The sequence below is a fragment of the Drosophila grimshawi genome, unplaced genomic scaffold, assembly GCF_018153295.1.
Source record: "Drosophila grimshawi isolate 15287-2541.00 unplaced genomic scaffold, ASM1815329v1 contig_1377, whole genome shotgun sequence".
NCBI classification, from domain to species: domain Eukaryota; kingdom Metazoa; phylum Arthropoda; class Insecta; order Diptera; family Drosophilidae; genus Drosophila; species Drosophila grimshawi.
In genome coordinates, this window is record NW_025062900.1 from 11,657,476 (window position 1) to 11,669,077 (window position 11,602).

The following is an 11,602-nucleotide window of genomic DNA, read 5'->3' on the forward strand; positions in this document are numbered from 1 at the left end:
TTTTTTTTTATGAATAAAATTAAAAACATTAATATTGCAATTTGTAACGAGAAACCTCAACGAGTGCAAAGCAATAACTAAATATAAATATTCAATAAAAAAAACGCTTAGCAATCTCCAAGCTAAATACTTATGTATGTAATGACAATGTTGATAAATATGTCATTTCAAGCAAATTACTTATCTGAAAATCTCTATGATTCAGTTCACTAATAAATAATTAATGAACCTGACATAGAAAAGCTGTTTATGATTACGATCACTTTTCAGAGCTAATTAGCTGAGTATGTGACTGAACCATATAAGACCATACGGCCGATCGAAGTGTGTAAAATTAACATTTATTCCAGGCAATTCGTTTAGCATAGAAATTTATGCACGTCCTAAAAGAACGCGTTGAAGTCAATTGCGTGACCAAAATTTACACATAACAGCACACAAGAGAAATATTAAATGTATATTTTTATAATTCTCTTTCCTGCCGACTTGAGTGGAATTACAAATGTTAAAGGCTAACTTAAGCTATATATAAATTATGAAATTAGTTAGAAATAACGCAGGGCACAATGCTACAATCGCCGATAAACAAGAAATCCAATTAACACACCCGCCGCTCCCCCGCCTAGATGGGCCTCCAGACTAATGCGTGGATCCCGATTGTGATTAATGCAAAAGTGAAATGCTGTGTAGGCCACATTGCTCACCAGCAAAATCAGCAAGGCGGCAATGCGAATAAAGCGATGCGACAATTGTGAGAAGTTCTATAAAAATAAATAACGAAAAGAAAAAAAAAAAAAACGAAAGCGAAATGAAAATTAAATTGCGGTTGCATTCGATGTTGCCACAGTTGACTGACCAAAACCAGGTGCGGCACATGACTGCACAGCAGGGCATAGACGCCTGCCGATGCGCCCAATAATGACAGCTTCGGCTGTAGCCAGGCATTGGCCAATGCACCACAAATGCCACCCGCCACATAGACCACACCCACCCGCCAATGACCCTGCTCCAGTTCCAGCCAGACCCCAATGAAGCACTAATGAAAACAAAACAAAAAAGTAAAAACAAAAAAAATAACGAAAACATTAGGCGCTCGGTTGGAAGTGGTTCAGTGGGTAACATTAACTCGCCTGCAGACAAATGTTGATCCACAGGTGCCAGTGATCCGCATGGAGCAGCATGTAGGTAAAGAAGCGCCAATATTCGTGCCACAGCTCTGGCTTGTAGATGAGACGACGTTGCATACAGTCATTGACAATCAGATGCAGCGAGATCTGCAAATGTGTGTGTGGAAACGACAATAAATCACCCTAAACGCTACATAGGCAATTAGACTGCGCTACAAAGAATGTGGCCAAAGCAGTCTGTCCTGTAATGCTCAGCATTGTGGTTGTCAGTTATCTGTGAGCAGTCAAGTTATGTTGGCTATTTTACAAGAGATAATAACAATATTGCTCATCTTTTAGTTACACGTTATTCATTTTTTTGTCAAATATCAAGCTATTTGTTGTATGGAAGATAAAGTACTCTAATAGTTTATCTTGAAACTGTAGGCTAAATTTACAATTCCAAACATTATTCTTGTAAACATACAATATCTAAAAATTGTGAGTACTCCCCACTCTAATAAGCACAAGGTGCGCTTTGTTGCACAGTGCTATCGATCAGAAACCCACAAAAAATTATGTCAAGTCATGTGTCACTTTCGCTCAGCAGCCAAGTGTGAGATGTCCAAGTGTGAGTGCCAAGATGCCTCAACGCGCTGTGCCGCTTGACATGACAGTAGCAGCAGCAGCAGCAGCAGCAACGACAACAACAGCAATAATCGCAATCTTGAAGACAACAACACCAAATCGGTGCAACATGCATCACACCAAATATGACAAATGCCGGTTGCAGCATTTAACAACAACGCCGACTAAAATGGCTATAAAACTCGAGCCACATCGATTGTGATTGGAATTGTGTTTTAGATTGTGTAATATGGCATGAATATCGTGTTGTGAGGCTGGGCTCAAGCAATTAACAACGATCTAGTCATTATTGTGCGTAGTTAGCGAATATGTCAAATATATTATAGCACGACTTCGAACTGCTCATTAATAATTGGGTCAAATTATGAAGATGGGAACCGCAGGGAAACACTTTTGCGACTTCTCCCCAGTTGAGTGAGTGGGTGTTGAAAATCGAATGCAACAACTGTAACAAATCGTACAACTTGTGCAGAAAACCGCAACACTTGCTGACACACAGCATCGCATGAAACACTTGGCAGTCATCATATAAATTGGAAAGGCAACAAGTTATTTACGAGTCGGCCAATGTCTGTATGGTATTCGTCATGAAGAATTAACTTTAGAGTTTATTTCTTAACACGAATAGGAAAAATGTAAATACATCGCAAATCAATTTATATACTTAGTCTGCCCATTTCTGTAATCAGTAAAAAAAAGTCGTCATATTTCTTAACAGAAAATCTATTTCGAAATACATATCCATTATTAAAAAAAACTAACTGCAAGTGAGAGTAAGTAAATTTCTTATCAATTTATTTAATGGTTATCTACTAATTGCTCATAATTTCCCGCATGCATTTGTAAGAATAATGAGTCAATAACCGGCAATTCGAAAATGACATGTGAAATCAGTATATTAAACTTGTTCATGCTGATTACCAGTTCATGCTATTACTCAGTAACCTCAGAAGCTACGCTAAAAAAATTCATAAAGTGAGCATATATTTATATCGATATCAATTGACGCGGTCGAACAAAAATATATAAACCTATATAAACACTGATAAGCTGTTAAAAATAAAATTCATAAAGCGATTCTCACGAATTTCATATACTGAACATAAATATTCAAAATTCCGACTGAACAACGAGCAAAGGTGCATGTGCGAAGTATAAACAAAAAGTAAAAGTAATTATTAACCGCAAGTGGTTGAACCACGAAAATATATAAACAAATCGCAGAACTAAATTTGTTTGAGTGAAAAATGGCACACACAGACACAGACTGCTCATGTAGATAGAACATTTGGCTCATATCATTACGCATACACCACATTGAGCAGACTTTCTGGCTGTGACAGGCGAAACGTGGAGCGACTGCAGCAGTCGTTATGATTGTGAAATACCTGCACAAAGCACATCAACAATAGGAACCAGGGCACACGCCATTGGCGTCTTCGCTCCATTGTCAAATCATCAATGAATATTTTCTGAACTGGCGCACGCGGCACAAAAGGCGGCAGCAGCAAACGGGCTTCCTTTGTGTCCTGTTTGTCATCAATGCAATGATGCACAGACATAATGCAGTTGCACACACACTCGCACACTCGCACTAAAACACTTGAATTATTAACAAGTTCAACACACAGCAGACGGAGCAGCAGAGACGTCCGCTGCGATGTGCTTTTAATCCACGACTACACAAAATATTACATACAACACACATCCCAAATGGCGCACACCTACCGAGCAAAACGGTGCCTTTGTTTTTGTTATTGTTCTTTTTCTTCGTTTGCTGTTTTAATCGTGCACGTATCCAATCAAAAGTCATCGATCGTATGATGTTTCTTTGTCTCAGTTGAGTAACTCAAAAAGTGGTTGCATACTTTTGTGCTGCAACTGGAAATTCATTTCGCTGCAAGCGGCATGCGTCTCGGCTAAACGTGTACAATTCTATTTTGTCTTTGGATTTGCATCTGCAACTGCTGAATTCAAATTTGGAAAACCATATTTAGTTCGAAAGTTGGTTTGGGAAAGTTTATCATTACTCCCTTAACATTGTCGATATTGAATCGATTTTCAAAAGCATTTTCCTTATTTGGCATCTTGATTAATACTGCATTCAAATTAAAAACATGATTTTCGCTCAAAGCTTGTTTAAAAATGCAATCCCAAAATTTCCATTTGGAAACTTTCAGCTGTCATAATTGCGTGAAAACTCCAATGATTTTCTAAACCAAAACATTTTTGGCCATGGTTTGACATCTTAGCTAATTCTCCATTTAATTTTATAAGCTCTTTTTAGGATTGAAATTCATTTAAGTTAACTATTAAGTTTGTTGCATTTTTGTAAATTTTTAATTGAACATTTTCAATACCTAACTTTATATGCTCTCACACATTGACATAACTTAATTGACCTAAAGAATTTACAACATAACAAGCTGAAAGCTGCCAGCTCGAAATGCAGTATGCACAGTAACAAAGAGAATTATCCTTCACATTTGACATTTAGTAAAATCAACAAATTGCCAGTTGCAAAGTGCATACCAAATCGACAGAAACAACACAATGAACTCAAAATGCTTACACGAAAAGTTGTGTGGTGAAAAGCTTTTGGGAAATTCGCTGTAACAGCTTACGCTCAATTGCTCAGTTTGTTTGGCTCTCTCTCTCGGGCAGGGCACGTGGCTTGGCGTGGCGTCCAACGCCTGTCAGCATTGAGCCAATGTCCTTTATGAATGGCTTTCAATGAAATATTTATATAAGCGAAGCCATTCAGAGAGGGAGTAAAACAAACGGCACAAATAATTATTTTGGTCAAGTCAAGTTTCGCAACAAGCGACGAGAAAATTATGTATGTAGTACGATACCCACTTCAGATTGCGTCGAATTTCATTATGACACGCACAAAGTCATTAAGGGTATCCTACGTGCCTCGGCAACTCCTTAAGGTCCCGGCGCACACACAAGTTAAAGCTTGAAAACTGTTAGCGAGACTAATGCCGTTAGTATGAAGAATGTGTAACTTATTTAATAGTACTTGTCTGCAGCCAAAAGAGGTCCCAACGCCCACCAAACTTGTGAATACTCCCAGTTAGGCTACTTTAACTCGAGTTTAATGCGCTGTAGGAGCTTTTCACAGTCTTAAAGCTATCATAAACTCGACTTTAATGCGCTGTAAGACATTTTAACAGTTTTAAAGCTCTCATACAAAATAACTCCAGCTTGTACGTGGAAATGGATATTTGAATAGTTTTCGTGAGTGATGCTAAAAATGGAAAACATATTTTGTGAATAGAGATAAATAAAAAAATTGTTTTAGCAGTAATATATACATATACTGCAGACGAAGAAATCTTGCAATGCCCTCTTCTGCAAGGGTATAATAATTGTGTTTTGATAAACTATTGACCACAGAAGAAACTAAGGGCCATCGACAATTTTACATTTGACAAAATGTTACATCAAAAAAACCAACAATTAAATAAAAATTAGATACAACGATGAAAATTATTCCAAAAGTACAAGCTAAGCACAGAATCATAGAAGGCAGCCACCTGATTTTCTAGCGTTTCAGCTGCGTGGGTAAAATCAACACGCTGCGAATCTTGGCAAGCCATCTGCACTGTTTTTGCCAAAAAGCTTTGGATGTGCACGTAATTTTAGGCCAAACGAAAGAAACGTTTAGGCAAATCTTTGCGCAAAATCTAAAGCAAACAAACTCATTACGACAAGCCCCAAGATGCGTACGAAAAGGGGGCGTCTCCCCACATGTTTGCCACTTGATTGAGTGACTAAAGCGCTGCCACTTGGGATGCCAGTTAGGACGGGGGGCGTGCCAACAGCATAGCGGTCTATTGCGGTTTGTGTTTATGACCGCAATTTTATTGATACCGCCAGTGGGAGCAAATAAAAAGGGAAACCAAAACAGGAAATCTCACAAACGGTTAGCTATAAAGCGCTTCTTCTAGTTTCAGATTGGGGGTATGTTTATTACAAGCAAAGCAGTGCAATAACAATAACTACGACCAGCAGTAAACTAATGCGCTTCTCAATTTACTTACTTAGCTCCAGGGTCCAGGGAACAGGAGGGGTTTATCAAAATTTAAATACCCAAATGATAAAGCCGCACCGCAGCAAGGAGGAGGGTAGAGAAAGAGCGCAGTTAAATCTATTCACAAATTTTCGCAGAGTAGACAAAGCTGCGTCTGCCTAGTCAAATATGCGAGCGTCTGAATGTGAGTGTGAGTGCGTGTATTTCCCAAGTGCCATTCCAGGCTGTCATGTAGGACTGTTTGTGTGTGTGTGTGTATTTGTTGTACCCACTAAAAGAGATTAAATCGGGTATTATGTAGTATTAGTTTTTAATTTTTGATTTAACTTAATTAAAATTTATGAATCATAATTTTTTTATTATATTAGTACTCAGAATTAAATGTTTTATATTTACATTTTCTACAGTGCAGGTTTGTGATTTTCTTACAAAAAAAAAGCGTCGAAATAACAATCGCATGCCACTTAAATTGTACAAGCAATCAGACTCAACTAAGCAGAAAATATTCAAGAATTGATTTCTCGTAGCGAGGTACTCAGATAGAAAGCTGCATAAGGCGCACATCTTGCAACATCTGTGTTTTTCAACATAAGTACCTAGGAGTGTCGGGTAACAGCAGTAACAGGATAACCTCTAGACGGACACTCTCGATTAGAGCACTCTTGTTTATATTTGTGCGGGCTTAGCGCGAACTGAGACATAAGCTACAAAGCAGAAAGCTTTGGACGATATGTGTGTGCGTTGCATGTGTGTGTGCTGTGTGTGTGCTTGTTATGCTGTGCTGTGCGTGCCTCAGTTGCAAACTCAATTATTAACTATGCCAAAGCAAAAAGCAACACCTTCAACTTAGCCTTCTTGTTCGAATCATAAGTAACTTCACTCCTCCGGCTCGGCCCCCAACCTATCAGAACTTGGATCCGTCAGCTCGAGGGAAATTTGCATTTTATCATCCATGTGTTGGGCCTTAATGCTGCAAGGGGCTTTACTTTTAATTGGTTTTCTTAGAGCTGCGCAGCATGAGCGCCTTTTGTTGTAGTTCCTGTAGTTGTTAATTTGACTGAAAGCCGCCTCGCCACGCCTCTAACTTATAATTGTTTAATTAGCAAGTAAAATACGGTGCAAATATGTGGAAAATATTAGATTAGGCACGCAGCATGCCACCAACTGCAGGTAAATTGTTCGAGTGCCTCCCAATGGATGACTAAACAATGCAAATAGTTGCAAAAAGGATTTTACGAGTGTTGCCCACAAAGTGAAATTAACGTGTTCTGCTAAAGGAAAAAAACATCAAATATTATTACTATACAAATATGAGTGCTGTTGTTCACATTTCGAATTATCGCTCAGTGTACTTGGGGCTCACATTTAATAAGCTAAAAGCAAATGGACGACGCACAACTCCGAAAGATATTTATCTTGAACGTATGCGCATTATCCACACAATAAAACCGTTTTTATTATAACAACACACTAAACAAATAACGGTTCAAATTGAAGCACCACTCGAAGGGGCAATTTAGTATAGAGCGTGCAGCTAAGCGAGGCAGTTAGTTTGGAGAGCAACATACATAAACAAAATGATACAAATTATGAACTGGCTATCCATGGTGAGCAGTCAAAAAACTGAACAAGAATTTCAAATATTTTATATACACGTATTTGCTTTCATTTCTTTCAGGGCATTGGCCTCATACCCTTAAACCGTCAGCAATCACAGTCGAACTTTGGGCTGGACTATGCAATGATGTTGATTATGCCCTGTTTGTATTTGGCTGCATATTTTGGCATCAATCTGTTTGAACGTTATGGCCTGCCCTATCTGGATGCCTGCAACAGTGTCTGTCGGTTGAGCAACAATCTCTTTATGCATCTGGGCGCCTTTCTCTATGTGACCATCACATTGCTGAGTCTCTATCGTCGGAAACAGTTCTTTGTCGAATTTGAGGCGCATCTCGCCGAGATCGATGTCTACATTCAAAAATGCCGTCGGGTTGCCGAAATGGATAAGTTGCGAGCCCAGGTGGTTAAGCATAAGGTTGCCTATCATTTCACCTGGCTATTTATCTTCAGCGTTTTTGTCTTTGCCCTGTACTACGATTCCAAGCATTTGTATGAGTGAGTATGATGTGCCATTTGTAGGGTTATATTTTTATAATATTTATATAAATATATTTACATATTAATCAGTCATTTGGAATTCTTCTTAACATTTGCAAAATGCATAACTTTCATTTATCCTAAAAGTGTTTCATCCTAGCGAATTTCAACATTTTTGGTGTAAGCTTCACAGACTTGAAAGTACAGAAATGTTTAATGCAAACAAATCAAAATGAAGAATTTAGTATTATTATTATAAATACATCGTCAAATGATAAAAAGATATAATATTTTGAAATTATTTTTCTAAGCTTATATGTAAGTGTGACATCGATCATCGCTAAGTAAATTCATAAATCAAACAAAAACGACATCTCAACCATGTTAATCTACTCCCCTCCCCTCCCTTCTTGCATAACTTGCAGCACCTTCGGTGAATATGCAATAATACCATTTATGGTGTCAAGCTTTCCATATTTGGCTGGCAGTATTATTCAAGGGGAATTCATCTATCATGTGTCTGTCATTTCGAATCGCTTTGAGCAAATAAATTCGCTATTCGAGAAGATTAACAAGGAGGCTCGAAATCGTCGCGCCCCCCTCACCATCTTCGACATTGAGAGCGAGGGCAAGAAGCAGGAGGTGAAGGTAACGTCGGGGGAAAAGGCAGCTGCAACCAAAGCCTTATTCAGCAATGATCCAAAACTAGCGGATGAAATGAAAAGACAAAAGGCACAATTGCCAAAGCATGACGATGAGGAGGAGCTAAATACCAGCGAGGAGGACGACGATGATATTTTTGATTACAACGATGCCATAGTGTGCGAAAACACCGAGTAAGCAATCAAAAGACAACAGAAAAAAGCTGCTTTTCTCGGCATGCCGAATATTGAGCGCCCTTGCAGAACGTACAAAATTAATTGATTCATTTTCTGCAAGGGTTTAAAATAAAAATATTTTGCATTTTACTCACATTTTCCTTGTCAAAAAATTTGTAGCAACACCTCAGAGGCCAATTTGCCGGATCTGTTTAAACTACACGACAAAATACTCGCGTTGAGCGTCATAACGAATGGCGAATTTGGGCCACAGTGTGTACCCTATATGGCGGCCTGTTTTGTGGTCACCATTTTTGGCATATTCCTAGAGACAAAGGTGAATTTCATGGTGAGCGGCAAGAGTTACCTGTTGGATTATATGACCTATTTGTATGTCATATGGAGTCTAACCACAATGATTGTCGCCTACATTGTGTTGCGTCTTTGCTGCAATACCAACAATCATTCAAAGCAATCGGCGATGATCGTGCACGAGATTATGCAGAAGAAACCCGCCTTTATGTTGAGCAATGATTTGTTCTACAACAAAATGAAATCGTTTACATTGCAATTCCTTCACTGGGAGGGTTACTTTCAGTTTAATGGCATTGGACTCTTTGCACTCGACTACACATTCATATTCTCTGTAAGTTAGTTCAACCAACTGCATTTGACAACTGACTTTCCACTGCTATTTCGATTTTATTCATTTCTTGTTTTGTATTTTTGCAGACTGTGAGTGCAGCCACATCGTACTTGATTGTCCTGCTGCAGTTTGACATGACCTCCATTTTGCGCAGCGAGGGCCTTTTGACCTAATCAAATCGTTATTCAAATTGAATAATGTGTAACACATTTAATGTCGATTTTTCTGTATTTTTTATGCATTTTCCACAATTTATACCATTATTGCAACACTTTTACAGACACTATAGAAAAGGTTGAAATCAAATGCAAAATGCTCTTTCAAATTAAAGCAATGCATGTTAAATGTACATTAAATGACACAAATATTTTAAAAATTGTTATGTAAATGTTTGAATTTTGGCTTTAAATCTATATAAAATATATTTATTAAATATTTAACTGACAGCGTGTTTTTGGTAATTTCAAACATTGCGTGTGAGTTAAAGCACAACCCTATTTAACAACACTGCAAAGATCGAAAGAATCTACAAGCCATGCTGTAAATATAACAATAAGTCGTCAGACCTATATGAAAATATAGGAAAACGTTAAAGAATGCAATCAAATGCCACATTTGACAATCATAGACAGTATATTTTGCAGATTTGAAAGCGTATTACAAATCAGGATGAAAGGAGACAGCCGCTGATTTTCGCCACCGTTAATCGCATCAGCGCGCGTTGTCCAACACTTGAGCGATTTCAGTTGGGTAGCTTAAAAGTGTGCAAATATTCGATGGGACTGGGGACGCTCTAACACAATTTTATCAAATGTCAATTGAAAAACACGATTTGCCAGTCACTCAGGCTTAAGCAGCCAGAAACTCAGTGATGGAGACTGAGAGAGAGAGAGAGTACAGAGGGAGCTGGCAACATGGAGTAGGATGTACTTTGGCTCCATTTTGTGGCTGTCAAACGGAAGCGGCGAAACGTGAAGCAAAAGAAAGAACATGCCGCAATTTCCGCTTTCAATCACGTTTAGCACAACGGAAATGTGCTTGCAAAATTCACTTGCATTTGAAAAATGTCACCACTCTGGCGTATACATGCATATATGCAGCAGTGTTTGAATATTGCATTTGGTTACTCAATCAATATACGTGTGTGAGCACTCAATTAAATTTTCTTTCTCATAAAAGCGTGTCAAATCAAATTGATTGGAGTGGGTGTATTTGTTGCTATTGCTTAATTTTTCGAGCGAGACAAAGTGGGGTTTATGTTACAGTCCAGTAATTGAGGCGATGGAGCCAGTTTGTGATGTGTCAGCTCCACCTCCGAAGACCATAAATGCCATAAATCAATAGGGGCTGCGTCAGCAAAGGTCACTTGTCGAGCGGAGCGGCAGACTACACAGTGAGAAATTTTGTTGAATTTTCAGTTCTTCTTCAATTTAATATCTGTTGGAAATGGCATCGAAACCAGCTTATATCGTTTACTCAGAGAACTAAATAAAGTATATGAAGAACTTCGAATTGAGAGCGCAAGCAAACTGAACAATTAAAGTGTCCACATTTTAAAAGCTATCTGGAAATTAATAAAATATTTTTAAGCCGATTAAATAATTATTTTTAGTAAGCAAAAAATGTTAATGAATTTATTCAACTGACTAAATTAATTGTGATAATGAAAAGTGTAATGAATTCAAATGCAAGCAAATAAATGTGACTTGAGTTGGCAACCAAAATTTCTTTCCGTGTCCCACTACACATTGTTGCCACACATCCGTTACTTTTGCCCACGGGGCAACAACAGGAGCAGCAAGAGCAACAGGCCTCACATTACCTGGAAATTGGGTCAACTGTTGGCCACATCCCGTTCCACTTCATTCTGCCCTCCTGATATCCCCAATGTGATTTGGCAATGCCAACGTGACCAAGCTAAATGTCAGGGCACCTTTAACAGTTCATTTAGAATGTTGCAAATTGTATCAACTGCCAACAAATGAATAGACACAAGCCAACAGACAGACAAGCAGATAGACAGACAGACAGTCTGAGAACAGGTGGCCAGTAGCTAGGGGAGTTGGAATAACACACAAAATGTCAACAGGTTACCGTTGTTCAAGTAATTGAGGCTAAAATGCAATGACCACCGGAGCACAACGTTGACCTTCAATATTAGCTGCCATTGTAAGTGTGGCTTTTCTACTTCGTTTACATGGCAACATGAATGCGTATTATATTAATTTATTTGGTTTGCCATAGTTGG

General features: G+C 38.4%; 2 protein-coding genes across 2 annotated transcripts; one reads left to right on the forward strand and one right to left on the reverse strand.

Annotated features, from left to right (window-relative positions):
• Positions 1-477: 477 nt before the first annotated feature.
• Positions 478-3,396, reverse strand: LOC6561404 (protein rhomboid). Its single transcript, XM_001988431.2, has 4 exons — positions 3,143-3,396; positions 1,131-1,274; positions 857-1,036; positions 478-761 (listed from the first exon to the last, which is right to left on the reverse strand). The coding sequence occupies exons 1-4, from the start codon at positions 3,314-3,316 to the stop codon at positions 570-572; spliced, it is 690 nt and encodes a 229-aa protein (XP_001988467.1). The 5' UTR covers positions 3,317-3,396; the 3' UTR covers positions 478-569.
• A 3,906-nt stretch (positions 3,397-7,302) lies between these two features.
• Positions 7,303-9,695, forward strand: LOC6561589 (gustatory and pheromone receptor 33a). Its single transcript, XM_001988430.3, has 5 exons — positions 7,303-7,400; positions 7,472-7,908; positions 8,316-8,726; positions 8,889-9,354; positions 9,441-9,695. Exons 1-5 carry the CDS (start codon positions 7,371-7,373, stop codon positions 9,525-9,527), a joined length of 1,431 nt encoding a protein of 476 aa, XP_001988466.1. The 5' UTR covers positions 7,303-7,370; the 3' UTR covers positions 9,528-9,695.
• Positions 9,696-11,602: the final 1,907 nt, after the last annotated feature.